At 35.7% G+C, this 27221-nt stretch overlaps 3 protein-coding genes across 6 annotated transcripts; 1 reads left to right on the top strand and 2 right to left on the bottom strand.

Annotated features, from left to right (window-relative positions):
- Positions 1 to 76: 76 nt before the first annotated feature.
- On the top strand, positions 77 to 8533 carry tdg.1 (thymine DNA glycosylase, tandem duplicate 1). 3 transcript variants are annotated; one of them, XM_051884167.1, is made up of 11 exons: positions 77 to 222; positions 817 to 889; positions 2694 to 2860; positions 2964 to 3226; positions 3336 to 3405; positions 3911 to 4046; positions 4130 to 4212; positions 4293 to 4387; positions 4490 to 4661; positions 4758 to 4898; positions 7358 to 8533. In XM_051884167.1, exons 2-11 carry the CDS (start codon positions 831 to 833, stop codon positions 7498 to 7500), a joined length of 1329 nt encoding a protein of 442 aa, XP_051740127.1. In that variant the 5' UTR covers positions 77 to 222; positions 817 to 830; the 3' UTR covers positions 7501 to 8533. The 3 variants fall into 3 exon arrangements, with proteins under 3 accessions (XP_051740127.1, XP_051740128.1, XP_051740129.1); XM_051884168.1 differs by having other exon boundaries at positions 86 to 222; positions 829 to 889; XM_051884169.1 differs by lacking the exon at positions 817 to 889 and having other exon boundaries at positions 89 to 222.
- Positions 8534 to 9004: 471 nt separating this feature from the next.
- On the bottom strand, positions 9005 to 12829 carry LOC127507202 (patatin-like phospholipase domain-containing protein 2). Of its 2 annotated transcripts, none has more exons than XM_051884170.1 (9): positions 12546 to 12829; positions 12105 to 12337; positions 11942 to 12007; positions 10390 to 10599; positions 10239 to 10299; positions 10025 to 10156; positions 9810 to 9930; positions 9657 to 9737; positions 9005 to 9580 (listed from the first exon to the last, which is right to left on the bottom strand). In XM_051884170.1, the coding sequence occupies exons 1-9, from the start codon at positions 12790 to 12792 to the stop codon at positions 9514 to 9516; spliced, it is 1218 nt and encodes a 405-aa protein (XP_051740130.1). In that variant the 5' UTR covers positions 12793 to 12829; the 3' UTR covers positions 9005 to 9513. The 2 variants fall into 2 exon arrangements, with proteins under 2 accessions (XP_051740130.1, XP_051740131.1); XM_051884171.1 differs by having other exon boundaries at positions 12105 to 12354; positions 12546 to 12827.
- A 219-nt stretch (positions 12830 to 13048) lies between these two features.
- On the bottom strand, positions 13049 to 27065 carry efcab6 (EF-hand calcium binding domain 6). The gene is made up of 31 exons (XM_051884172.1): positions 26921 to 27065; positions 26473 to 26623; positions 26154 to 26374; positions 25960 to 26039; positions 25428 to 25497; positions 25208 to 25344; positions 24998 to 25116; positions 24739 to 24860; positions 24512 to 24660; positions 24357 to 24431; positions 24127 to 24244; positions 23865 to 24038; positions 22355 to 22432; positions 22046 to 22206; positions 21875 to 21976; positions 21608 to 21782; positions 21325 to 21439; positions 20703 to 20821; positions 20225 to 20454; positions 20046 to 20133; positions 19574 to 19692; positions 19242 to 19403; positions 18978 to 19133; positions 18666 to 18882; positions 17771 to 17968; positions 17457 to 17684; positions 17112 to 17312; positions 16843 to 17029; positions 15344 to 15528; positions 13369 to 13518; positions 13049 to 13276 (listed from the first exon to the last, which is right to left on the bottom strand). The coding sequence occupies exons 1-31, from the start codon at positions 26948 to 26950 to the stop codon at positions 13154 to 13156; spliced, it is 4440 nt and encodes a 1479-aa protein (XP_051740132.1). The 5' UTR covers positions 26951 to 27065; the 3' UTR covers positions 13049 to 13153.
- Between the last annotated feature and the right edge of the window lie 156 nt (positions 27066 to 27221).

The following is a 27221-nucleotide window of genomic DNA, read 5'->3' as shown; positions in this document are numbered from 1 at the left end:
TATTAAATATTAAATTATGACTCCTTTCTTTTCCCTTTTACATTAAAGGGAAAAAATAAGCATACAGTGGCCATTACACCCCCAGCACTGGTGTTTTGGTTCGCTCCACTGTCAAATTGATTTCTCGCTGTTGGTCTCGTCTTTGTTGCTTTCACCGGTTTTGTTACTAAAACGAGAAAAATCAACATTTCAGTGGACTATCGTTCGAATCATATCACAACGGTATGTATTAATTTAACAAATAAGAGCTTAATTTGATTAATAACACTATGGAAAGGCGATTTATATCGATAGAAGCGCGCTTCACAGCTAGCTAGCGACCATCATTCATTGTACTCAATGAATTGGCACACTAGGCCAGCGTTAGCCGACCATGCTAACAGTATTAGTATTGTATTTTTAAACGACAAATAAAGTATCTTTGCCGTTTACTTGCTGGAATAATATGTGATAACTAAATTCATAAGTATATATGTATATAAATAAGTTCACCATTTACCGCAGTTTAAACTTCTGCCTGAAGGCTGTGGCAAAATAGTGGTGCGAGATGTGCTGGTGATTACGTGGAGCGTTTAAAATCACCAGCTCACCGACCCTTTTCTGATCTGTTTTATACACTTAAGTCAAACTAGACTATGTTTTGATATTCACTTAACTTAGCAATGCATTTTAGAGTTTTATAATTGAACCTATTCATTATACTACCATTAAAGTAATCTATAAGTATAAAAGGGCAGGTTATAAATATTCCCTTGTGAGAGTACCACTGAAATTGCTGAACACAATTAAATGAACACCAATATTGATTTATTTAAGTAAATCCCGTAGAGATGGATGAAAGGCTCTATGGATCTTTGCCCCATGCCCCCTCGGAATACCTCCAACAATGGTGAGTGTCCCCTATTTGTCATCAATTGGCGCCAAGATTAATTACGATCCCACTGATTTTATTATGCTGTTATAATAATATTCAGCACTTCAGTCTGATTTTGAATGCTACTAACCTGTCTGTACCGCAATGCACGAGACAACAATAACAACAGTTATTGAAAACCTGCCTTGGTATTGCCACTTGTGTTTGTTTTGAAAACTGTTGTGCTTCTGCAATTATTAACATGCTCGTTTGCAGCAAAAATAAGATTCGTGTTGCATTAATGATATGCTTTTCTCAAATTATACACCCAGAATAACTTTATAGAAATTGCACCTGTTTGCATTAGAGATTGTTTTTTTTTTTTGACTACTGCTGCTTATTTTTGTTGAAGTGTCTAACTAATGTAGAAGTAGGCTGGTAATTATTTCTAGTTATTAAACTATATTTTTAATGTTTAATTGTAAACATTTTTTTAATTTGATAAATAATATATTTATTATGAAGTATATTAGTTTAGTAATTAGCTATAATTAATACTTAATAATATTAATTATTATTAAGCCATTAAATTTATGCAAAGGTTTGATCTAGATCTAAGTGGGTGCAAATATATTTTTATCTTTTTGTGTTGTCTAATTGTTAAATGTTTCTTATTGAGTAAGATTAATTAGAAATGTAGAAATGATTTCTAGTTATTAAACTATATTTTAATGTTTATTTTAAAAACACAAATTGAATAGTTATCATCATAAATATATTTGTTTAAAAATTAATAAACAATCAATACATGATTAATAATATTATGTCATTATATTTATGCAAATGTTGGCAATCTAAGTGGTTACAAATGTATTTTCATCTTCGTTTTGTTAACTGTAACATGTTTCTTTTTGAGTGAAGATGTAGGCAAATAATACCTTGTATAATTTACTGTAAACATTGTTTCCACATTGTTGGTATAAGAAATGTTGCCATTTATCATAAAAAAATAAATAAATAAATAAAAAAATTGTGACTATCAGTACAGAAAACTGGTCAACCTGATTATATCTAGTTTTCATATTGTTAAAGGTGCAGTAAGCAATTTCTGAGAAACACTGTTGATATTTGAAATCAACCAAAACAAACACACCCCTCCCTTCATTGCTCCTCCACCAAAACACACAATGCAAGAGTGGATGTCTCTTTATCACAGCTGAAGCGAAGCAAAATAGAGAGAAGATGACAAACGAGCGACAAAGAAAAAAAAATTACATACAGTTCACAAGAGTCTATACAAGCAAGAGTTGGTTGTTAGTGACCGGCAGCACAGCAACTCCACGCAAACAATGACACTCAAAACTGTCCTATTACTACAGCTAACATTACAACAACAGCATATCTTGGAGCAGAAAGGTCTTTTCTAATATTAATGTGGGTTCTAAAGCTCTTGCCTGATCATAACCCTTCTTTTTCCTGTGATTTTCCTCTGACCTTTTCTTTTTTGTAATGTCTCTCAGCCATTTCTCTTTCTACAGTCCTTCTTCAAATCTCCCTCTTGCTCACTCTCTCTCTCTCTCGTCCCCCATCATGAGTGGACACGCCCCCTACTGCTGATTGGCTCACTCTCTCTTTCCTCCCCCATCATGAGTGTATAACCCCCTACTGCTGATTGGCCACAAGTGTGTTGTGCTACTCAGTCTGATCCACTTTCAACAGCATTTCTCAGAAATTGCTTACTGCACCTTTAAATATGTGCTTGTAGAATTGGTCTTTTTTATTTTACAGAAGTATAAGTTGGACTGACAAGTCAGGCCCTGTTTTTATTTTTTAAAAATAGGGTTCAGTCAGCTCAGCAGCATCTGCAGGCCCTTCAGGCTCAGTATCCTCACATGGCTAATGGAAATGCTGGCTTTATGATGGAGGGACCTAGAGAGGATGGGGTCATGCAGCAGATGCCGGTACACCCAGAGGATGCCGCCCAACAGGCTGCTGCTGCACAGAAAGGTAGTTTTCCAATGCCGTGTATTTTCAAACCATAGAATTGAGCTTGGCAAACTGGAATATGTACTCTGATGTAGCTTTAAGTGAGTCAAATTTTCCCTTTAAGCACCTGCTAAAGGAAAGCGAGGAAGGCCGGCGAGCAAAGAACCCAAAGCCAAAGGTGAACCTAAAGCCAAAGCCAAACCCGGACCTAAACCCAAGAAAGCTAAGGAGGATAAGGAGGCCCCGCCTGTTGAAGGACAGGAGAAGATCGATGAAACCTTCAAGAAAGTCAAGAGGAAAGTCGATCGTTTTAAAGGCATGTCGGAGGAGGAAGTCATGAAGAAGACACTGCCTGACATCCTTATCCCCAATCTGGACTATGTCATTGTAAGTTTTTAAGGTTTTTGTCTCAAGTATGATGAAGTGATGAAGAATGTTAAAACAAAAATGACATTGAACACAAATGGCTGAAATTAGTCTTATTTTTATGAGACAGATCGGAATTAATCCGGGGTTGATGGCGGCCTACATCGGAAGATGGTTCCCTGGACCAGGAAACCATTTTTGTAAGTAGACTTCAATTCTACTCCTCTTTAACACCATTATGTTTATGTTATGTTTTAATGTAAAAAGTTGTTTACAAATATAAAAAAAATCTTTGTTCAATAAATAATATCATACACAATAATATACCAATTTGCTGTTATACTATCAAAATCTATAATTTTGTCAACACTTCCTAGTCATCTTCAACTGTTTTTCAAACTATTATATTTATATTATTGTTAACAATATAACAATGTAAATATTATTATTATCATTATTTAATATTATTTATTAGTAGCATTAATAATAATTAATATCATACCATTTTAAAAAGTGGTTTTGTTTACAAATATAAAAAGGTTTTTAAAATTGTTAGGGTCAATTAATATTAATATAATAATATAAATACAGCAATATTGTAATATAAAGCATGTAAATAGTTATTATAATCAATAAAACAATTTTTTCTATATTAATATTTTTAAAATAAATTGTTCAAAATCTCTAATTTTGTCAATCTATCAGGGAAGTGCCTGTTCCTGTCTGGATTCACAGAGAAGCTGCTAAATCACATGGATGATCAGAGTTTGCCTGAGAAATACGGCATCGGCTTCACAAATATGGTAGAGAGAGCGACACCAGGAAGCAAAGATCTCTCTAGGTGCGGTATATAATCATGCTGCTTTCATTTGTGACTGAAAGTGGTGATGTTCTTCTAACCTTATGCTTGTCACCCTTCTGCAGCAAGGAACTTCGAGAAGGGGGTAAAATTTTAGTGGAAAAAATAAAGAAATTCAAGCCACTCATAGCAGTTTTTAACGGGAAATGTAAGTTTTTGACCACAGATAAAGAATGTGAAGAATACAACTGATACATGACGTGCATTTAACAATTGCTTTTGTTTCAGGTATTTATGAAATGTTCTGTAGGGAGATATTTGGGAAAAAGCCCAAAACGCTTGAGTTTGGTCTACAGCCTCACAGAATTCCTGATTCTGAAACGGTAAGAAACTTTGTTTTTTGTTTTTTTTGGTTCATTGCATGATAAAAGCAGAACTCTATTAAATTTGAGCTATGCACTGCATACTGCTGCTTTTTTCTGTAGGCGTTGTACCTAATGCCATCCTCCAGCGCCCGCTGTGCCCAGTTTCCTCGTGCTCAGGACAAAGTGCATTTTTATATCAAGCTCAGAGAGCTCCGAGATCAGCTGAAGGGTGTGATCAAGAGCAAGGAGGTCGAAGAAGTGAAATATACCTTTGATCTTGGCTTGGCCAAAGGTACCAGCAGGATTGTCCTTCTTTTCTTAATCATATTATGAGTGATGTACATTCAGTTATGGACTGTATTTGACCACTTTCCTCTCTCTCTTACAGAGGACGCCAAGAGGATTGCCGTCAAGGAAGAGCAGTATGATCCTGGTTATGAGGCAGCTTTCGGAGGAGCTTATGGAGAACCAGCACCTGAAGGGGGCCAAAGCAATGGATATTGTAACTTCTCCACATCTGAGGAGACAGGTTGGTATCATCTTTCTTCTGTGGAACACAAAAGAAGATATTTTTTACCATTTTTGTCTTTCATTGAAGTTTAAAGGTGAAGTATGTAGTTTCTGCGACACTAGTGGCACCTAGTCTGTAAACAGAAAGAACGAGTCCCAGCTAGTAGGCTATATTGCATGTGAGACGGATCATTTATAGCCTTTTCTCACAGCAGCTGGAATAATTAAACTTATCATTTTGATGGTGGATTGTATGGTATGACAAATGTTAGAGATTAGATCTATTAGTAATGCTAATACACACTAAATACACATAGTCACGCAATGCTGATGTTGTTAACATTAACAATTTGAGAAAGTATAACAATATTAATAATTTGCACGGTTTGACGTGATATGAGCTAAGCGATCGTTAGATTTAATCACTTTTGGCAGCGCGATTTACTGTAATGCTTTTTTTCCCTCAGTCAGAACAAAAGTGGCAGACATGTTACTTACTTGTTCAGATGACATTTTCCGGTGAAAATTCTTACTTTGGTCATACTTCAAGACTACAATCTGTGATTCCAAAGTACAGTATCCACACTGGTGTAGTGATTGACAGCAAACATTAGGTTAATCCGCGCTGAGGAGTCGCGCCGAGGCACAACGCATGTAAAGATCATAATTCCGCAAACTGAAATTGCGGGTTTCAAACAGAGATGGCGCCAAAGAGGCAAAACTATGAACTGCAGCTTTAAAGTGTTACTAAAAGTGCATTAAGCTGTAAAAGAGACACTGTTCCCCAGGCAGCTGTCAAAAATGTCAAAAGGTTTTTTTAGAGCGTATTCTTGTAAACACAGTGGGTTATGTCTTAAGTAAACGTACACAGTTTTGAAAAAAAAATGTGCGTAACAGTATATTGGATCCGTGCACTAGCTCTTAAAGTGACAGCAGCCTAATAAACCTGCTGCAGTCTGTCATTAATGAGAATCAAACAACAAAGGAAAATCACTCACTGATCTTGACTGAATAACTTAAGTAGCTTTAATAAGGATTAATCTATATTTAATGTGTACAGTAAGACTATGCAGTGTTATTTTACATTTGTTTGTTAAATTTTTTGTTGTAGGCTATTACTTATCTGTATACCACTTTTAGTACATCTTTCTGAAAAACTTGAAACAGTTTATTTTATTTGTGTTTTTGTTCTATTGTTTTTGTCTGTTTTGTTTGTATCTTTTATCTGTTTCTTTGTACACTGCCGTTTTAACATAGAACCGCCCTGAGCGAGTTCACAGCCAGTTGTCATTGCTGCACTGACGAGAATGTCTCCCAAGCGTTTTAGGTGGTCTGTAGCTGGAAGTATTAATCCACATAGCTCTCTCCATTTACTCCCTAAATTTGAGCCGCTGAAGGCGAGGTGGATTAATTTTGTTTTCAAAGAAAATGCAGGGAGCAACTCTACCGAAATTCGTTTATAGCTGTGCGAATCATTTCACACCGGACTGCTTTGTGAACGAATGTCAATACAAAGGGACAATACAAAACAGAGGTTGTGCTAAAAATTTGTTACTCAGGGATCGATCAGTAAACTGTTCACGATCCAGCTTACAGCCTCCAGAGTGATAATGGATACGGCAGTAATGAAGGTGAGAGCACTTTATTACAGTTCTTTGGAGTTGATTTTACGGATATAAAGTTTACCAGTTTATTAAGCACCACCCGAAAAGGCATAAGGTCTTTATATTTTTGTTTACTGTTAGTTGTAACGAGTGTTTCTGTGTAATTCGCTTTGTATGTTGATGATAATGCAAGGGAGAGAGAGAGATTTTTGCTCAACCCCAAAAAGTGGCAATTTTAACATGCTATAAAATGATCTGTGGGGTTTTTTGAGCTAAAACTTTACATACATACTCTGGGGACATCAGAGACTTATTTTACATCTTGTAAAATGGGGCATAATATGTCCCCTTTAAAATTACTCATATCATGAAATAAGACTTTGATCATATCGCCCACCAATAATCGTGTTAAATAATCGTGATTTCAATACTAACCAAAAATAATCCTGATTATTTGCTATAATCAAGTTGCTCTACTGTCCATTGTAGCGCGTTGCATCACAATGCCCCGTTCTCTTTTGACGTGTTCATCACCCGTTTATTCTTTGAAAGTCTAATTACTGAATACCCGAAACTGAATGTCTTTTCCCATGTAACACTTCAGCCATTGTCCCACACCAACTACACCTGCCTGCTACAGTAGCCACGCCCCAAAGCTATTGGTTGAACTGGAAAGAGATTGACAGATCTGAGCGGACCATTTCCAGTGTTTTGATGGTGCCTGGGCAGCTTGATGTTCACACTTTTCGGGGGAGATAAACCCATGAATGGCATACTAATAGTAGTCAATAAACAATAAAATGGGTTAAGAGAATGTATTTTTACATAAATCATACAACACCTTTCACATACCTATCACTTTCTGTGTTAAAAGCTCCAGCCAGCACAGCCGAGAAGGTACCAACGAATCCAAACGCTGTTGGCCAAGTTCAGGACGGTCAGTGGATGACGCAGTCTTTCGCCGATCAGATCCCAGACATCGGCAGCTCCTCTCAAGCCCAAACCTGGGGTGTATGAGGACAGACCATGGCGAGGGACTTCTGATGAAGCCTGTCGGAGGAGTTCCTGTGCTCTTCCAGAGATGCTGTGCCTCCTATCTTCTCAGAATTGAACCCAGGAGTCTTAAAGTGCACTGGTGTCTTTCTCCTGTGCGCTGCTGTGACGACTGTTACATAATAATTTCAGGAACGATTTGAGGAATCACAGTATCATACAAGGTGGCCCAACTTGCACAAGGAGAATCCAATGGCTGCTACACTTTTAAAGAAACTGTACCTCTGAACTTCAATTGGGGGCCTTTGGGATCTCGAATGCCTCTTTATTAAAGAAGAGAACTGTTTTTGCAATGAATTTCAATTAGACCTTTTAGGAATTAGCATTTCTATGGAATTGGAATATTTACTCATCTTTTACATTTAATGGTTTAGAGTCATTGACGTTACTTTGAGTAGTTTAGTGTACGAGGTTCTGAGCACTGGTTTATTGCATTATGTGATATCAGGGACTGATACTTGATTTGTTCAAAAGGAGCGTTCACTGTTATTTCATTTGATATTTTTAGATGGGACGTATTGTTGTCTGTTTCTGTAGTAATATTTTAAGTATAACTACCCAATTTTTTTTAAAAAGTGCAAATTTTAAAGATCATACTGCCTAATCCATAAGGATAACATTTAAATAAGGTTTTGTTTCTCATCATGTGACAGATTATGTCTTTTTACATGTTGGAAGGATGCAAACATGATGGTTTTAAGAACTTTTATGATATCACTGCAAGATAAAGTTACAATTACTGATGATTGTAAATGTATTTAAATGTTTTCCTTATGAGGAAGCATCAACATCACTGTTTAAAAAATGCACACAATCACCTCTCCGCCTTCAGTACTGTAAAACAGAACACAGTGTGACCGTTTATAACAAATGAAGATGGCTGAACTAATCCTCAACATGCCATCATTTATGGAATTATCCACATGCTCCTATTTGGTGCTATTTTTTACTCTTTCTGTAAACATCTTTTTTGTTCATTAAAATACAATTATCCTGATTTCTACTTGTGCTCATTTATTTATTTATTAGTATTCAGTATTATAAACGTAAGCAATAAGGTACGAGAGGCTGTGCTATATCGTGAAACCCCTTCAGCCGTGACTTATTCACGATACAGCACTAGCCTCGAGTGCCTTATTGCTTGTATAAAACAGTTACCACACAATACAAATATTAAAGCTGAAAATATGTATCAATGCAACTTTCATGAAGTAAACTTTCACTAAAAGCCTTCCTTTCCGCCGGAAAAAATAGTCACTGACCATGAACAGCAACAGAAGTTACATTATTACACCATTAGATGGTGGCAAAGACTGTCTTTATGAGTGTGTCAGTCAGTAGTGAAGACTTTTACATTGAAAAGACTGAATTGTTGTGAACACAGAACAAGATGCAACTGACAAATGCTTTGACTAGCGCTGTCAGTCATGGGAAAACCCCTTTAATGTTAAAAGGACAAGAAAATACATTGGACATTTAAACAGATTTTTTATTATGAACATAGGACTGACCTGAAGGAAAATGCTAAATCTGAATGCAGGTAATAAACTCACTCACTCGATCTCTTTCTCACAGTACTCTTCTACATAATACAGTAAGCTTCAATGAACAATATCAACTGAGAACAAACAGTTTACGTTGCTAAGAGTGGTTGCTAAGGGTGTTGTGTAGTGATACACAGAACCGTCGGGTGAAGTGGTCATAGCCGTGTTTTATCGTAAATAAAACACAGCTATTGACCAATCAGAATCAAGGACAGGATCTAGCCGTTTTATAAAATATATTAGTGAAAAGAGCTTGTAAACTGTTAGAGAATGTGTAATTCTATATCAACATTGTAAATTATCTTTAATTTATAGCCATTTAAGTGGTGTGGTTGCATTAAAATGATTCAAAAGGGTATTGAATTTTTTAATATTTGTAAACAATAGTAATTATGCAGTGTATCAGAAGATGAAGACCAAGAGGTGGTGCTGGTCAGTGAGTTCGGTTTGAAGGTGAAGGGTCTTGATGAAGAGTTGGCCATTTCTGTGTACGTAAATAACTGAAGGCAGAAAAGTCTTATTTAGATTCATCACACTTAATATTTTGATTATTTGTATATGTAATGTCTTTCAAACCTTCTTGAGAAAGCCGCCTTCCATACTCGTCCAATCATTCCCATTGTCATCTTACACATCTCTGGTGTCCATTCAGCAAGTCTAAATACCAGTCAGAGTCTTAGAATAAAATTAAAAGACTTGAATATTTACTTTTACTCGTTTTTGACATACCTTAGAAACATGATGTATGCTATCTCCACTGGCAGAATGCACCACATTAGGCAAGAAACCAGTTTCATTGAGAAAGGATATCTTATTTCTTCCTTCTCCATCATGCTAGCCTTACAAAACACTAAATGAGGTGAAAAATAGATCATTTTTCTTCACATATAATTCTCCAGATTTATGACTTCATGGTGTCAAATGTCAGTTATTTGTTGTCTTACCTTTCTTGATGGATTCTGGAAGGATACTTTTAGAATTCCCAGTCATTGTTGGCTTGTTTTTACTACTATATTTCTTAGATGTTGGATTATGATCCCATAACTCTGGCAACGGCGATCTGAGCTTCAGGAGTTCTGGTACGCAAAACAAAATTGGATCTAAACAGCCACAAAATTACACTAAATATCATCTCAGGAAGAGTGTAAAGCTACTCACTATTTTCTTGTAAAAAAAGGAAAGCATCCTTATATCCATTTTGACACATCTCAGCCAAGACCTTATTAAAAATACCACAACAAGAGTGTGTGAATGTAAGTATGGTTTTGAAAATGTATCAAGATAATTAAACATAAATTCAAATATTTACCTCTGGTTCTGGAGGGAAAAATGCAATGACCACTCGGTGTGCATTAATGAAGTTGATATGAATGCTGACGTTATTGTAGTATATTTCATGGAAATAAAAAGCGTTTCCGTAAGGACTGATGTCGCTCTCTCCGGAAAAAGGGGAGATAGTGATTGTGTTTCTCAGACTAGAGAAAGGCATGTTATCACTCAATGCTCCGTCTGCATACCTCTGAAAGCAGATAGGGGGAAAAAAAGAAAATATAAATGGTCGAAACTTCAATTCAATTTGCATATAATTGAAAAGACGCACCTGAGCCGGCACAAAGTTGCTATCTGGGTTATTTTTGAGCCCCACCAGAGGTCTAACATTGGATAGTTTGGACAAAAAGAATAAAGTTATTTCTGAATTAAATGAATCTCGAGTTCTTATAACGAACAATTAGTGGTACAGTCTTTGTTAGCTGTGTCTTGAATGGCTGGTTCATGCAGTTTCAGAGCCCATAGTTTTCATTAAATAAAATAAATAAACACGTACACGTAGCTAACATAGTCTATATACATGTGTGCAATATCACCTCGGTGATGACATTCACTGTCAATAATTCACTTTGTGGCTTTATAGATGTTATGCTTTTCTTATTTTTTTCAACAAGGGGGATGCCATCCCCCCTCAAATCGAGCCCTGGTTATCAGACACTTTCGCTCGCTGAATAAAAGGTAAAAGGCTAAGAGCAAAGTCCCTTTAAGACAAGTCATACACATATTTGTAATCACCAATGAATTCTGACAACAACTGTCTCATAATTTGTTTTGTAAACGCTCGAATCATGACAAAAAACGGTATTTTTAGGCTGGATGAAGCTAATGCGCATGCGCAGGCCTAAATGCGCGTCTCTTGCGCCTAATTCGGAGGCGCGCGTCTGACTGTTTCACTCGTATTGTTTTGAATGGGAGAAAGTGTAACGCGCAATATGGCGGAATAAGTCCCGCCTTCAAAATAAGAGCCAATCGCCGACTGGTAAAGTTATCGCGTCACTGCAGTGGCCATTAGAAGCACAGTCAGACGCGCGCCTCAGAAACGAGGCACAAGAGACGCGCATTTAGGTCTGCGCATGCGCATTAGCTTGATTCAGCCTAAAAAAAGAGTTTTTTGTCATGATTCGAGAGTTTGGAAAAAAAAAATTATGAGACAGTTGTTGTCAGATTTCATTGGTGATTTCAAATATGAAATTTAATCGAAAGCTTGGCAAACAGCTTTGGAGAATGCACTTGCATGCCCGAGAGGCGTTTCAAAGATGGCCGCCGAGTGAAATGACTTGTCTTAAAGGGACTTTGTCTATAGTCTTTGCTAATAGCCCGTTTTCCCATTACCATGACAACAATAGGCACATTTTCTTATGCGTGATACTGCATCCACGCCGCCAGGTGTCAGTATAATATCAAGATAAAAGGCCAGCAAAACGTTAAAACTATTAAAAAATGAGCGAGTCCACCTTTAATAGAAAATAAAATACAAATTATATTCCAAATGAATCACAAAATTAGTCAAAAGGCTGTATTTGGCTACGTACTATTCCATGATAGCGTGGAGGCATCACACCACAATACAGCGGATAAAAGCAGCTACAAATCAGAGCCTGCAGACAGGAGCAAAGTGTAAATCATAAATCCTCATTAACACTTATCTATTCATCAGGCCACAAAAGCCATTGACAACAAGGTAGCTGAGTTCACCTGAATGAGATCTTCTTTGCTGTCAAACTCAGACACCAACACATTTTTCCCATCGGACACTCGTGTGAGTGACACATACAGCCGTCCGCTGGCGAGTAGGTGTGCGTCATCAGGCAGGTCTCGGCTCAAGAAGTTTCGTACTATCTTCAGTAGGTTGAAAGAGGGATGCACAGCACCCAGAGTGCCTTTCCGAGCCTCTCTGGACATTTCCAGCAAATTTTCACAGCATTTGGCTTCAAAATGGAATTTCCTTTAGAATCACCAATATTAATCAATATAATGTGATCAAAATGAATTACAGGGTTCCTATCTTTTATGATTCTGGAATATTTTTGGATTTTTCCAAATAAAGAGTTATAATAAAGATTTGTATGATCCATGACAAATGCCTTCCACAAACTTTTGGATGTTAATAAATCACAAATAATTGTTGAAACTTACCTGGGGACATTTGGCATGCTATTATTGCTCCCATAAGAGCACCAGATGAAGCCCCACAAATCTTTGTCACCCCTTTAAGAAGAAACTGGGCCTGTTCGAATAAACAGCAATAGACTCCACAGTAGTAAGCCATCAGAAATCCACAGCCGGCAAAAGAGATATTCCATTCTTTATCAGACTCCTGCATGTTCTTCAACATACTGTATGAATTCCTGAGGTTACGCAGTGCAGGTGCAATAACTAACATGAGGGCCCAGTCATTAGCACTGATTTGGCAACGCTCTACTATTGCGAAACAGAGTGTTGCAATCACAGGGATCATGTACTGGAAAAACAACCGTGTGGTGAGGACATTGCTAGTGATTTTCTTGTCAAAACATTAGTGATCTTGAAAACAATGATTGTGTTTTTAAAGCACATTGTTTTTTAATAATGATCAAATATAACAATTCTCTTAAAATACATAAAATATACCATAATTAGGAATAAAAACAACAGAAATATAGGATCAGAATATTGTTTATTTTTTTATGAAAACATTTGTGACATCAGTGTAGCTAAAGCAGTGCAATATGACACTCGAAACTAATAAACAAAGGAAACTGCAATCATTTTAGGAAAATGCGCAGAAAATCATTGTATGAAATCCTCCCTGAGAGGTTACTGTCAAAAAAAGATGTGAAATGAAAGAATTCTTCCTCTGACAGATTCACGCTGTACTGTCTCAGAACCTAAAAAAAAAAAAAAAAATCCAAAAAGTTGCATGATTAAATACAGGATGTGAACTGAAAGCGTCTTTTTAGTATAAAATAGTGCCTTGTACCTTTCTGAAGTCCTGAAGAGAGATCTTTCCAGTGCGTTCTTTGTCAAAAGAGGTGAATTTTTGCCTCATCTGCCTCCAGAAGAGCTGGATAGGCCTGGAAATTCTCAGCATGGCTTCAACACACTGTCCACTAAGTGGACCGGGACTCATCTAAAGGAGGAAGTCAGAAAATGGTGAATGAACTATACTCAGAGGCTGAATTGTAAAAAAAAAAAAAAAAAAAATCAAGGGGGATGGTGTGGTCATCGGCAAGGGGGGGCTACTGTGCCTTAAACATTTTTATTTATTGGTTTAAAGAGTAGTAAAATAGGCATTATTCATTAAATTATTTCACACACACAATCCATCCCTTTATATAGGCTACCTAAAATGGTGCCTTTGGAGGGCACTGAAGTGTTTAATCATTGTCAACATATATTTTTAATAAAAATAACTCTATAAATGAGTTCCAAATGACACTCCCCATTTTGTGCCGGCCCAAATCCGGCCCACATCTGCCACGCGTGGTATGATGATCTGGGCCACCACGTCAGGGTCTGAGCAGACTTATGCACTTTTCCTTGTCAGATTACTGCAGGTTTTTGGAAATCTATGCTATTCTTGCAGCTCGCCATTCTAGATTAAAGGATTTGGACGATGACTGGTGATCTTTTATATGTAAATGACATTAATTAGGTGTGGTTTACAACACGGAAAACTGAAACCATTCAGCTGCGTGCAAGTTCAAGATCATTTACGATTTATAGATTACACATCTGAAAGAGAGGTGTACGCTCGTTTTCTGTGTGTACGTTTATTCTATGAATCACACATACGCACATCTGAGAAATTTAGGACAGTTTCTGCACAACATTTTATAAATGAGGTCCCATATCTGTCCAGATCTCAGCAGAGGAGGATTAAACAACTCCACAAACAGCATTACAGCTTCACATATTACTAACCAGATTGACTTTATTTCTGTCATTCATCTACAGAAGTTTAACGCTCATGTTTGTTTCATTTGTAGTCACCATAATGGTGATTGGTGTTTCCATTAGTTGGGCTCTTAACTCTTATAATATGTTCCTCCTATAATAATCATTGTGAAATAACATGAATCACTAATATCATGCCTTTAAATGTGTTTTGCCCTTAATACATTTAAATTACAAACCCTGTTTTACTGAAACATAAGAGCATACTGTATTGCAGAAATCAGTTAGAAGATTGAAAAAATAACATGAACAGAAAATAATAAACTACAATGACAAACACTGATATGAGCAATCAGTGTATGAATCTCATCAATAGTGACAACAAAATATTCAGACAATCAGATCAACTCTGGACATCACAAAAAGCTACTAAAGGACAGAACAAAAACCACAGCAAAAAATAAAAGCAAATAGCTAGAATTAAAGAAAATAATAGGACAATTCAGTTGCATAATTTATTCATGCTGTGATGCATGCTGGGAGTTTTGTACTATTGCATGCATTGCGGGATGACACTTTTATGTCACTAGTAATTTTGGTTTTTTAAATCTTACAACAGATTTCTGCAATATAGCATGAGCTCATATTGCAGTAACAGGGTTTGTAATGTAAATATATTACACTGCAAAAAATGTTTTTTTTGTTTAGTATTTTTGTATTATCTACACATACTTACTATAGGCTTATGTTTAGGATTAGGGTTTGGTTTAAGGTTAGTTGAATGTAATTATGCATAATTTATAGTTATTATTACAGTATCTACATGTAATATGTGTAACAAGGACACTGTAAAATAGTGTTATGGAAAAAGCTTTTCTGTTTTTAGTATTTATTAACACTGTTAATCTAAAGGGGTTGCTTTACAGAGGGGATGCTTTTTGTCATTTTTTTTCAACAAGGGGGGTGCCACCCCCCGCATCCCCCCTCAAATCGAGCCCTGACTATACTGGCCTATAACTGCTCAAAATGACAGCAGGCTGTAATTGCAGTGAACTCACTGGTGTCGTGGGGAGCTGCAGTTTGAGTCTGGAGGATGAAGTGTTGACCTGAGGGCTGAACGTGAGCACAAAGTGTCGCAGAAAGTCCGGGTAAGAGAGACGTCCGCTGTTTTTAATGTCATATTTGACAGCCAGCTGCTTAAACTCAGGTGGACTCAGATCAATATGGAGGCCCTGGAGTATCTCTGCAAAGCATCAGTTCAAATTCACTATTTCCAAACAACATTATGACAATCATATGGTAATATAATAAAACATATAAACTAAGAAACTACAATTACTGCACAAAAAAGTATGGTAACACTTTACAATAAGGTTCATTAGTTAACATTAGTTAACTACATAATGAACTGCACTTCTACTGCATTTATTAATCTTTGTTAATGTTAATTTCAACATTTACTAATACATTATTAAAATCTTGTTAACATTAGTTAATGCACTGTGAACTAACATGAACAAACAATGAACAACTGTATTTTCATTAAGTAATGTTAACAAAGATTAGTAAATACAGTAACAAATGTATTGCTCATGGTTAGTTCATGTTAGTTAATACATTAACTAATGTTTAACTAATGAACCTTATTGTAAAGTGTTACCAAAAGTATATATGAAATGTGTTTCCATTGTCATTTGCAATTTATTGTTATTAGGGGTTAGTTTGACGTGAATTTTTATAAAAATTAAACAAATTATACATAATATATTAAAAAGTGTTTGCATATATATATATATATATGTATATATATTTATAGAGAGAGAGATTATAAATTATTCATAAAATAAAAAATATATAATTTCATAAGATTTTAAATAAAATACATAAAAATTATATTTATTTTTTGTTATTTAGAATTATATAAAAATTATTATAATTCAGATGTATTCACTAATAAATCATTCAGAATAAATGCATTTAAAATTATTTTAAATGCATTTATTTATTCACAAACACACACACACCTATATATATATAAAATGCATATATATGCATTATATATTTATAATATATAATTGTACATTGTTATATAAAAAATATATACAAATTATATTATATTTTGTTTCAGAAAAAAAATCAGAAAAAAATAAATAATTCCATGACTTTACCATGATTTTTCTGTAGATTTTTCAACAATATAATTTGTATAATAATTATACAAATTATATATATATATATATATATATATATTATGAAATTTTATATATATGACAAATATATAATATATATTATGAAATTTTATATATATATATATATATATATATATATATATATATATATATATATATACACTGTTATATTACAAAAGGTATACAAATTATCTAATAATATTTTATTTAAATTTATAAAATCATTATAATTCAATAATAAATTTTTCAGACCTATCTACAAAATGGTTTTTTTTTTTATGACTGTAGGAACCCTGTATTTTATGGTTGAAATGTGCTGTGACTGATAAATGGAAATAAATCTGGCCTAGGATATAAATAATATATACCTAGGAATTTATCCACATCTATCTCCCCCGTTCTCTCAGGGTCCGCCTGCCTGCATCTCCTCTGGATGTGCCTCCAGCAGTCCTGGATCCTGGAACGCACCTTCATCTCCACATCCTCACAGTTCAGCAGTGGCGTGGACCCTCTGCCTGCCGTGGAGGGCCTCTGAACCCGCTCTGAGACTGATGACTGTGAGATACAAATGACACTGGAGACACTTGGAAAGAGGAAACAACCAAAATTAGCAAATGAAGCAAGTAATGCACTGTACCGTAGAGCGTGTAAAGGTGCACGGTGCGGTTTTGGGGCGTCTGAGGGATGCTGGTCTCTCCAGTGATGATCTTGCTGAACCTGGTAATGATTTAGCAACCTTTTCCAGGCCTTTCTGTTCTCCACTGAACTTTTTCAGGAACTCTCGATATTCCAGATTTCCAAAGCCATTAACTGGTAGCATTTTCCACAGGTTTTGAAACTGAAAGAGTTGAATGTGTTTCAAGCAATTGAAGGAACTTTTTCACTGAAAAGTTCTTTGGGGAACCCAAACTGGTTCTTCTATGGCATTACTGTGAAAAACTCCTCTTGGAAGCTTTATTTTTAATAGTGTACTGTAAATTACCTGGTCGTCAGTAAGCCTCATGAAGTGACGATCACAAATGGTCTTAAAGTCCATTTTGGAGATTGTGTTTATATTGGCGTAGTCGAGGTCTACCATCTCCTTTGTTATAGTGTACATGCGGGCCGACACAACCTCCTGTACCCGCCTCAAAATGTCAGAGATGACTAAAGGTCGGGTCTGATTAGGAAAACGCATCTTATGGATTTTCTTCAGCCATTCATCTGCTGTCTGTTAGATTTAAGAAATAGCCATTTTAATATACTGTACACCATTCAACCATTCTACATTATGATGATACCAAAAAAATGTCTGACCTCTTGAGTGTGGAGGTTGAAGACTTGGAGGAATTCCTTCCAGTCAATCATAATCTCCTCTCCTTCACTTAATCTCATCTCAGACAGCAACTTCCTGAACTGCACATCTGAGAGACGCATGCAAAAGTGGTCCAGCACTTGCCGAAACTCTGTTTGTGTTATCATACCATCTCCAGTCTTATCAAATGCAGAGAAGGCCTAGAAAAGCAAAACACAGGAGCAGTTTTTTTATTTATTTTAAAAAGTTTAACATTTGGGATTAGTAAGATTTATCAGTGTTTTTGAAATAAGTCTCTTATGGTCATCAAAGCTGCATTTATTAGATTAAAAATTCAGTAAAACAATAATATTGTGAAATATTATTACAATGTAAAATAACTGTTTTCTATTTTACTATTTTTTAAAATAAAAGCAGAATTTTTATCATTATTACTCCAGTCTTCAGTGTCACATGATCATTCAGAAATCACTCTAATATGCTGATTTGGTATCATTTTAGTATCATTGAGATACTATTATAGTTTTTAATATTTGTAATTGTTTAATTTTAGTTCAGGTTTGAGTCGTAAGTAGAATACGGTCTATTTTACTTTATACCTTGTTAAATATGGATATTTTTCTTACACAAATGCATCGCTATACCTTTATTAACCCCCCGGAGCCGTGTGGAATATGTTTATGATGGATGGAAGCACTTTCTTCAGCTTCATACTCGTTGGTCTCGTTCACTGCCATTTTAAAGCTTGGATGCGTCAGGATATTTATTAATATAACTCTGATTGTGTTCATCAGAAAGAAGAAAGTCATATACACCTAGGATGGCTTGAGGGTGAGTAAAGCTTTGGGTAATTTTCATTTGAAAGTGAACTAATCCTTTAATATATTATATAAATACCTTGTAGAAAGTATCTGAGGAAGCAGTAATCAGCTCCTTGACTCTCTGTATGGCTCTTTCTGGGCTCAGCTCCTCAACATCCTCCACTGGTTCTGGAGAACCCATAGGCGGGCTTTGAGGAGGGTCAACTGCAGTCCCACTCAAGACTGGAGGTCCAGCGAGATGTTTTAGGAAATCAAGGTACGGCAGCTCCTTCAGACAAGCATCAAAGCCAAGGCTGAAAAGTAAACAGAAAAGAAGAATAATGCAGTGGCTGACAACACTACCACATTTTTGTAAATGAACAAGAACTTGTCTGTAATGGTGAGTTACAGGTTCAGTAGACATGTGAGCTGTGTTTCTGTTAGCTGAAAGCCATGTCTGCGCAGGAGAGCGAGCAGGTCTGTCACAGTCACGTAACCATCTTTGTTTTTATCCAGAACCACAAGGCTTCCGCTCACAGTCTCAAAGTCACTCCCGATCCACTTCCTTCAAACACAAATAGATTCATGTAACACTATATATATGAACAGAATGTTTTCATCCACCATTACATTTGTCATGTGTATATTATGATTTGATAGAGACAATTCTCACCTAAGATTTTGTAGCATAACCTCTAGATCAGGGGTTATGGAAATCACCCTCTCTGTTAGCTGTTCCTGTAAAGCGTTCGACTGACTGTCTTCATCTGATGTGGCTTTAAGCTTTCTTAAAAACGCTGTCTGAGTGAGGAAGCCCTTCCCCTCCTCATCATATCTGTGTAAGAGTGTTTTAGTTTTCAGACATCTGAAATTCTTGCGATATACGTATGTATTTTAGTTAAATGCCATGCTAATACTAATTCTGGATCAGCTGTTAAATGCACTGAGGAACTCGCACACACATATTAAAGTGAAATATAATGTAAATGAAATTAAGTTGCTTACCTGCACCAGAGTTTTTCAAACTCATTTGGTGTGATGGGCATGGAGTATTTAAAAAGTAGCTGCTTCAGATCATTTTTGGTCATGATGCTTTCACCATCGTCACCTAACTGGCAAAAGGCCTGTCAACACAATTATTAAGTGGAAAGTTTAGTTTAAAAGAGCACTCATTCATTATTTCCTCATTACAACGTTTTTACATGGAGGGGTCTCCGCATGGGAGCCGCCATTTTGAATTCACATGATCAGTCAAATACTGCTCAGTTTATCTTGCTAAAAACAAACATATCTTGCTATAAACATGACTGACTGCAAATAATGCATTTCTACACTGATTTCTAAACTTTCTACACATTGAAAGCTATATTTTTGCATTGTTATATCCAGGCCACTAGGTGTCAGTGTACGTCCAAGACAACTGCTATATAGCACAAAAAGGGTGCCCTTTTAGTGAGCAGGACTGGATGGCAATTACCTTTGAGAGCTCTGAAGATCTCTTGTGCGCAATGGCTGCTAGATAGTCATGAACTTGGTCACATGCAATGTCAAGACACCCATCTCCTCTGAAAAAAACATGAATTCTGAGCTGTTAGCTTTACAAAAACAGCTAAGATAAATATAACGATTAATTCCAGAGAAGTAAAAGGTTCTTACAAGGTGTTATCATGGTGACGTGATTTCACCTTGCCACTAGAGAGGACTTTTTTGTAGAAGTCAGTGTAGTTGAGTGTGGCGCCAGGCGTAAGGCCCAACAGGTCGAGCAATCTCTGATATTCTCGCTCTTGGGTTACAAACATCAGGCTGTCAAACAGACTCCTGAAGTCAATCCGATTAACTAAACCATCTCGGTTCTTGTCCATGAGACGGAAAGCAGTCAGAGCATCCTGCAAACAAGAGCGAGGTAAAAATGTCTAAAGCAGTGGGACATATTCTGCTAAAAGTGTGTTTTTTTTACCATGAGAAGGAGTAAATATACAGTGGCCTAAAATGTATTAAGACACTTCTTTTTTTAAATGAAATTCATTGCATTACATATATGTATACATATATATGTACATATACTGTATGTGTGCGCTTTACAATTATTTTACTTTACAAGAAAAAAGTTTATTTAATAAATAAGTAAAAATACCCCATGATATTCCTCGATTCTCTTCTTAAGTTGACCTAGACAATCCTCTGCAGTCAAAAGAGTGGAAGTTTGCAGATTTTTTGTCTGTCTATCTTTGTCCTTTTCTGGTATTGTTACTTCTGTGGTAAAAAAAAAAAATAGAAAAATTATGGTTTGCCAGTTTGTGCCATATGTTTGTGTTAAACGATTAGTTCACCCAAAAATGAAAATTATGTCATTAATTATGTCATTAATTTCTATGTCAGAGCGCCGACTCATTATTGGCCAGCTCCTGCATCAGCATCAAAAGCATGCGTCGTGGTGCTCACGTGAACAGCATCAGGCAATACTGAGCCGGCTTTCTGACGTAGAACCCGGAAGTGCTGCACTGTGTTTATTATGTCAACTGCGTAGGAGACTGACGGAAGAGAAGAAATTGTTGAATAAAGACGTTTTTTTTTGTCTTGTTTTTGCGCAAAAATATCTTAATTTGTGTTCCGAAGATGAACGAAGGTCTTATGGGTTTGGAACGACATGAGGGTGAGTGATTAATGTCAGAATTTTAATTTTAATTTTAACAGAATTTAAATTTTTGGGTGAACTAACCCTTTAAGAAAACAGATTGTGTTGTGAAATATCAAACCTTCAAATTTGGCCACAAAGTAAGTAACAGAAATCGGACCCAAATTAAAACCAAGAGACTCAATAAGCATCTGAAACTTGAGTCCTTCCAGGAAAATACCACAATCATCCAGAATCTAAAAGAAAGAGTGACATGAATCAATGTAAAGATCTCAGTGTTTAAGACACTGAATGAATGTCAAAATTATAGTACCGGTAATGAGTTTCTGTCTTGTAAAAAACATTGTGTTGTCATGTAAAAACCAAAATATAAACAAAAAGTGTGAGCAGATCTCAGGCCATACCTTACAGAAATCTCTCAGAGTGAGCGCTGCTGTTGAGCTTTTCCTGGTGGATATCAGATAGTCGTGAAGGGTCATCCCATGCCTCTGAAGCCTGTCCTTGAGTTTCTTTAGGACAACATCTTTTACTGCTTGTGCTTTTATGTTCAACATGCAGGCCTCATGCTCCTTTTCCTTCCTGTAGTATACCAAAAAAACATTTATCCAATGTGATTCCTCATCAGGGCAGGGTGTTGCATATCACTTCTTGTGTTCATTAACTATACAGACCTCTCAATGATATTGATGCCCTCATTCTTCTCTGGAACACCCAAGCTTGTTAAGAACAGCTTGAAGTTCACACCTCCACCCTCCAAAAATGGTTTGCAGAGCCTTGAAAGCAAATAGGGGACATTAGTCAGTATCGAGAGGTAAGGCTGAGGGCAGAGAAGTAAGACTCACTTGCTGAAGTGGTGTTCAGACAGCGGTAGTCCGTATTGTTGGATCAGCCTCCTAAGATCTTCTAGTGGGATGATGTCACTCTGGTTTTGGGTTGTGTTGGTGATGGATTCGATCAGCATGTCATAGTTCTCAGAGAGCTTCTCCATCAAAATCACTTCCACCTGTAGAATTCACGTATGTGAAAGAACTAGTATTGGCAAGTGATTCATTTTTTCTTAGATATACTGGCGGTGAATAAGGCAGCTTTATACACACACACACACACCAAAAAAAAAAAAATACAGTAAAATTACTGTGCAGGTTACTTACTGCGTTTAATGTTGTTGTTGCTGTGGAAGGCAATGTATTTACCCATGCTGGAGCCTTTTTATTGAGCTTTGGTGTCTGCTGGAATTAATGCACGGAACAGGGTTTTTTTAGATTCATTTTAAATGTGCGAATAACCTCTTTATCCTCCTAACTACCAGCTATGAAGTTTTGGACATTATATTTTAGTGAATTTCTCTGAGACCTTATGTGTCACAGTTTTAAGTCTAGATGTCCTGTAAAGGATAACCAAATGTTCGCAGGTTTCACCATGACCACCCCCTCTCCTTGGTCTGTAAAAATTGCTGACATTAATTTAGTGATCAAATTGGACACCCTTATGGAAATATGATAATATTTTGTTATCATCATTTACATCTGACTAATTTTCAAATTGTTTGTCATAAATCAACATCTCAGGAAAATGTTATGGGGTTTCAAATCAAAATACGACTTTGTTACGAAATAGGACATTGATTTCATACATGTCCACTGCAGTGGACACCAGGACTTAAATCATGTTCATCAGGCATTTTGGCAGACGCAACAAGTGAATACGGAAAGAAATTATATATCAATATTCCTATGAAATATTATTATGAAAATCTTGCCAATTATTACTGCCATTAATACACTTCTTTTTTCATTACATGTTGCTCCAAGAACACATTAATATGCAAATTACATACAGCATGTAGATACATTGTGTATATAATGGAAAAATAAATATTTATGACCATTTTACACACATATTGCATAAAGGAAAATGGTATATCAAATCAGTCTGTTATATCTTTCATAACATAGTTGAGAATCATCTTTATACAAAGTTTGGTATAAAAAACCTAAAAATTGATTGGTGATTAAAAAAAATCCCATTGTTTTTGCCTTTTCATGTCTATTCATGTCTTATTTTATTTTTTTAAAACTGAGTCCTGATGTCCACTACAGCGGACATAGCATAACATATGAATAAAATATCATTTTTCAAAAATGTTATTTTTCCATTTTTTTCTTATGCTCTAAACAATGTAATAACATTAAAAAAATACTAAATTCACAAAACTTTTTTTTGGTTGTCAGGAGGATATAGGAGAATCTTTTAAAACCTGTCAAGGAAAGTAATAAGATATTTTGCATAAAGAAAAACAAATGTCCTATTTTGGACACTTTTTATTCATTAGGACATATTAGTACCCACTGTACCCACCAATCCTCATTACAGTAATGTTTTTCTCAGTATTTTGCAATGATTCTCATTGTAACGTTTCAAGTTTTCATTGTGTCGTTTTACTGCGGTAAAATATTGTTTTGTAATACATTTTTAAAAAATAATCTATGGGAGTTTAAAAAATTGCATCTTCATGTTTTTATCTTACAGTAATCAGACATTTATATACAATCAGATATAATCACATATATATATATATATATATATATATATATATATATATATAAAAATTGGGTAAATTGAGCTTAATTGTCCTAAAAATAATGCCAAATGTTATAATACCACGATTGGCCTTTGGTGATGGAGGAAGTCCAGGAATTGTTGGTAATTTATGACATCTGTATGATCCACATCGAAGACATCAGCAAGAGCTGTGAACTGCTCAACGGTCAGATTTAAATTCAGACTCTCCAGAGCCCTGCATAGTTCATCTCTACTGATAAACCCTGTTCTGTTCTGCAGAAACAATGATCATTATTATGAATAATTGTGATTTAAAGGGCACAATTCGATTTATCAAGTTTTTCTGAATCTCAAAACATACTTTATCGAAGTCCAGAAAGGCTTCTGTCAGAAGAGGCTGATTAAGTTCATGTTGACGTAGTCTTGCTAAAATTGCTTCAATACTGCATGTTTCTGGAGTTGCTGGAGCAGAATCTTTCCTGATTGAGACATTAAAAAATATCTGCATTATATATATTATCTTCAACATACTGCATCAGTGTGTTAGAAATAATATTGATTTACAGGACCCAAAATGTATGGCCAACTTACTTTGCAGTTATGTCATCTTTGAACAATCCAAGAAATATTCTCCATTGCACAGGCTCTGTATTGCTCACACCAAATCTGTGACAATAAATGATCACTAGATGAATTTAACAACTGCAATCAGGTAAGTACATAAACAATATTTTAAAATCTCATACCTGTTTAATAACTCCCTGAAGATGTTATCATCCATGGGAAAGAGGAAATTACTAAGGACAGATCTGAGATTCTCTTGGGAGACAAACCCACTGTCAGTGACGTCAAATGCCTGCAGAGCTTTTTCAACAAGGCTGTGACTTTTCTTGATCTGTAAATTGCCAAGTAGAAAACTGTGTTTAATGAAATGCTCATATATATGAGATGAAAAATAATCGGTTATACTCACTTTGCTCAAAAACCTGGTCTGGACTTCATCCAAGGTGTCCCTGGATTTGCCTGAAAAAGCCCTTACGCTTGTCTTACTTTTAGGTCTTGTTGTGGTATGACTGACAGCATCCCAATTCAGTGCTGAAAACGGTCGTAAATCAGAGAAACAATTTACATATATTGCATAAATATAAGCATACATTTTATTCTGGTTTGCCAAAACTAATTATTACTTCATTATATTTTTATATTACATCATTTATTTTGCATAACTGTACCTAGTTGTATAGAATCTGGTGCAATTTTTCTATAGTTTTCACAATCAACACCAAGCTGCTCAAGAAATTCCTTGTAAGATATTGTGTCAGCATTATTCACGCTGTAATGTGACCATAGTCTGTAGGAAAAGACATCGACACAAAACACTTATCATTCTGGGAAAAACAATAACACATCAAGAGAGTTCCATTAAATGGAAAAACCAGGACCTGTGGAATTCCAGCTGACTCATGGGAAAGCAGTATCCCTCTAGCACTTTACGCAGCTCATGTTGCTGTATCTGCCCATCACTGTTGTAGTCAAACAGCCGAAAAGCCCTGGTGATGTTTTTCAAATTGCTTCCAATCTGAAATGATGGGAATCATGGATATTACACACTAACATCTACAGGTAAATATGTATATAAAATTCATACCTTATCGCCCATACCCTATCTTTCAGACGAAACTGTAGTTCTCCAAGAGACAAGTTTCTGTAACTTCCACTCCTGGATGAGATTCTGTTAAGAGATTATAAATTGTATGTGTAAAGAAATATTATACAAAATTTGGGGTCAGTTTGATTTTTTTTGAAAAAAGAAATTAATAGATTTATTCAGCAAGGACACATTTAATTGATCAAAAGTGACAAAAGATTTCTATTTCAAATAAATGTTGTTTCTATTCATTAAAAAAATCCTTAAAAAAAAAAAGGATTGTGATTTTCACAAACCCACAACATTGATAATAATACGAAATGTTACTTGAGCATCAAATCAGCATAGTAGAGTGATTTCTGAAGGATCATGTGACACTGAAGACTAAAATTATTTTAAATTGTAATATATCACAATATTACTGCATTTTTTATCAAATAAATGCAGCCTTGGAGGGCATAAAATACTTTTAAAACTTTTAAAAAGATAGTGTATAAATTAAGGAAATATAATAATTGAGAAAATATCTACAAAAGCATAAATTACCTGCCCACAGCAGATGAAACCTTGCAGTATCTTCTGAGAAACTCCGTATAGGGAATTGTTCCATTTTCTCTTACGCCAAGCTAATATAAATATTTTATTTAGTGAGAATATGAAACATTTAAGATGAAAAATCACTGCCTTAATCTCACAAGATAACAACAAGTGCACTGAAAGTGGCGACTAAATGAACACACCTCAGCCAACAGACCCTCAAACTGAGACTCGGTGAGCGGAACAAGAAAGCCCTCAATGACACGTCTGAACTCTCCTTTGGTGACAGTTTTGTTGCCTTCTTGGTCAAAGGCTTCAAAAGCAACCTTCAAGTCATCTTTTCTGTCCTTAACTCTCTCCAAGAGTACGTTCTCAATGTCCACCAAAGAAAGGTTCTCATCTGCCACTGACTGCACTGAGGAGGCTGTAAAAAAGAAGAAAATCTCCTTAATAAAAATGCTTTTCCATCATTACCAAGACAATACAAACTAAAAACAAGTAAATAAACAGCATAAACCCTGCCAGAGTCAGATTTGAGAGTGTTCCTCCTGGAGAATTCTCCTGTAGAAGTGCGAGACGAACTCTTGGCTCTAGGGATGATGGCGAGGCCTTGTGTTATAGGCCTCAGATCTATATGGCCAGAGATTTGAGGCATCTCTGCTGACGGTGACACCTGAATACAACCAATATAACATTCTGTGATAAATAACTTTTTTTTTTAAATAGTGTTTGTTTCCTTTTTTTAAATTTTTTCCTTTGTCTTTTTTTAACTGTATATTTATTACAATATATTATAATGTTAGTCTTTAATGTACAAAGTTTTTTAATTATTTGAAATAATTATTAAGTATTTAATTAAGCTTTTATTAAGGACCAGTAGCGTCATAAGCCAATCTATTTCCTTGGTACTTCAACTTAGCCATTTTTTTTTTTATCAAAAATTATATTAGTAAAGTGTCTTCATACTAACCCAACTTTCCACAGCTGACCTCGGGCGCATTCTTGTGTTAAATTCGTATTTAGACTATCGGTGTCCAAATTAAAGACGACAACTTTTGCTGCCAACCTTTCTAGCCGTCGAGGACGCTCCGCTGTTCCCATGGATATGGTCTGGCAATAGGCTGTCAATCAGGCGTTGGCCCCGCCTACTGGAATGTTAACAGAAAGTTGTACTGAAAACTCGAATAAATTCACAAAATATTTTTGCAAATGGACAGTACCAAAGAATAAGCAGGGAAGATTAATTTGGATCGCATAAACTACAATTTTTC

This window comes from Ctenopharyngodon idella, chromosome 24 (assembly GCF_019924925.1).
Source record: "Ctenopharyngodon idella isolate HZGC_01 chromosome 24, HZGC01, whole genome shotgun sequence".
In the NCBI taxonomy this organism is placed as follows: domain Eukaryota; kingdom Metazoa; phylum Chordata; class Actinopteri; order Cypriniformes; family Xenocyprididae; genus Ctenopharyngodon; species Ctenopharyngodon idella.
This window is presented reverse-complemented; position numbering and strand designations above follow the sequence as displayed.

What these genes read in the sequence shown, in the direction of transcription:
- tdg.1 (XM_051884167.1), top strand. Translation starts at nt 831, where the DNA reads ATGGATGAAAGGCTCTATGGATCTTTGCCCCATGCCCCCTCGGAATAC. An exon ending in AGCAGTTTTTAACGGGAAAT is followed by an intron (nt 4,213 to 4,292) that starts GTAAGTTTTTGA and finishes CTTTTGTTTCAG; the next exon opens with GTATTTATGAAATGTTCTGT. An exon ending in CTCCACATCTGAGGAGACAG is followed by an intron (nt 4,899 to 7,357) that starts GTTGGTATCATC and finishes CTGTGTTAAAAG; the next exon opens with CTCCAGCCAGCACAGCCGAG.
- LOC127507202 (XM_051884170.1), bottom strand. Translation starts at nt 12,792, where the DNA reads ATGTTAGTTATTGCACCTGCACTGCGTAACCTCAGGAATTCATACAGT. An exon ending in TCCAGAATCCATCAAGAAAG is followed by an intron (nt 9,931 to 10,024) that starts GTAAGACAACAA and finishes CACCTCATTTAG; the next exon opens with TGTTTTGTAAGGCTAGCATG. An exon ending in AAGGCGGCTTTCTCAAGAAG is followed by an intron (nt 9,581 to 9,656) that starts GTTTGAAAGACA and finishes TTCTGCCTTCAG; the next exon opens with TTATTTACGTACACAGAAAT.
- efcab6 (XM_051884172.1), bottom strand. Translation starts at nt 26,950, where the DNA reads ATGCGCCCGAGGTCAGCTGTGGAAAGTTGG. An exon ending in GGTCAGCTGTGGAAAGTTGG is followed by an intron (nt 26,624 to 26,920) that starts GTTAGTATGAAG and finishes GGTTGTATTCAG; the next exon opens with GTGTCACCGTCAGCAGAGAT. An exon ending in CACTCTCAAATCTGACTCTG is followed by an intron (nt 26,375 to 26,472) that starts GCAGGGTTTATG and finishes TCTTTTTTACAG; the next exon opens with CCTCCTCAGTGCAGTCAGTG.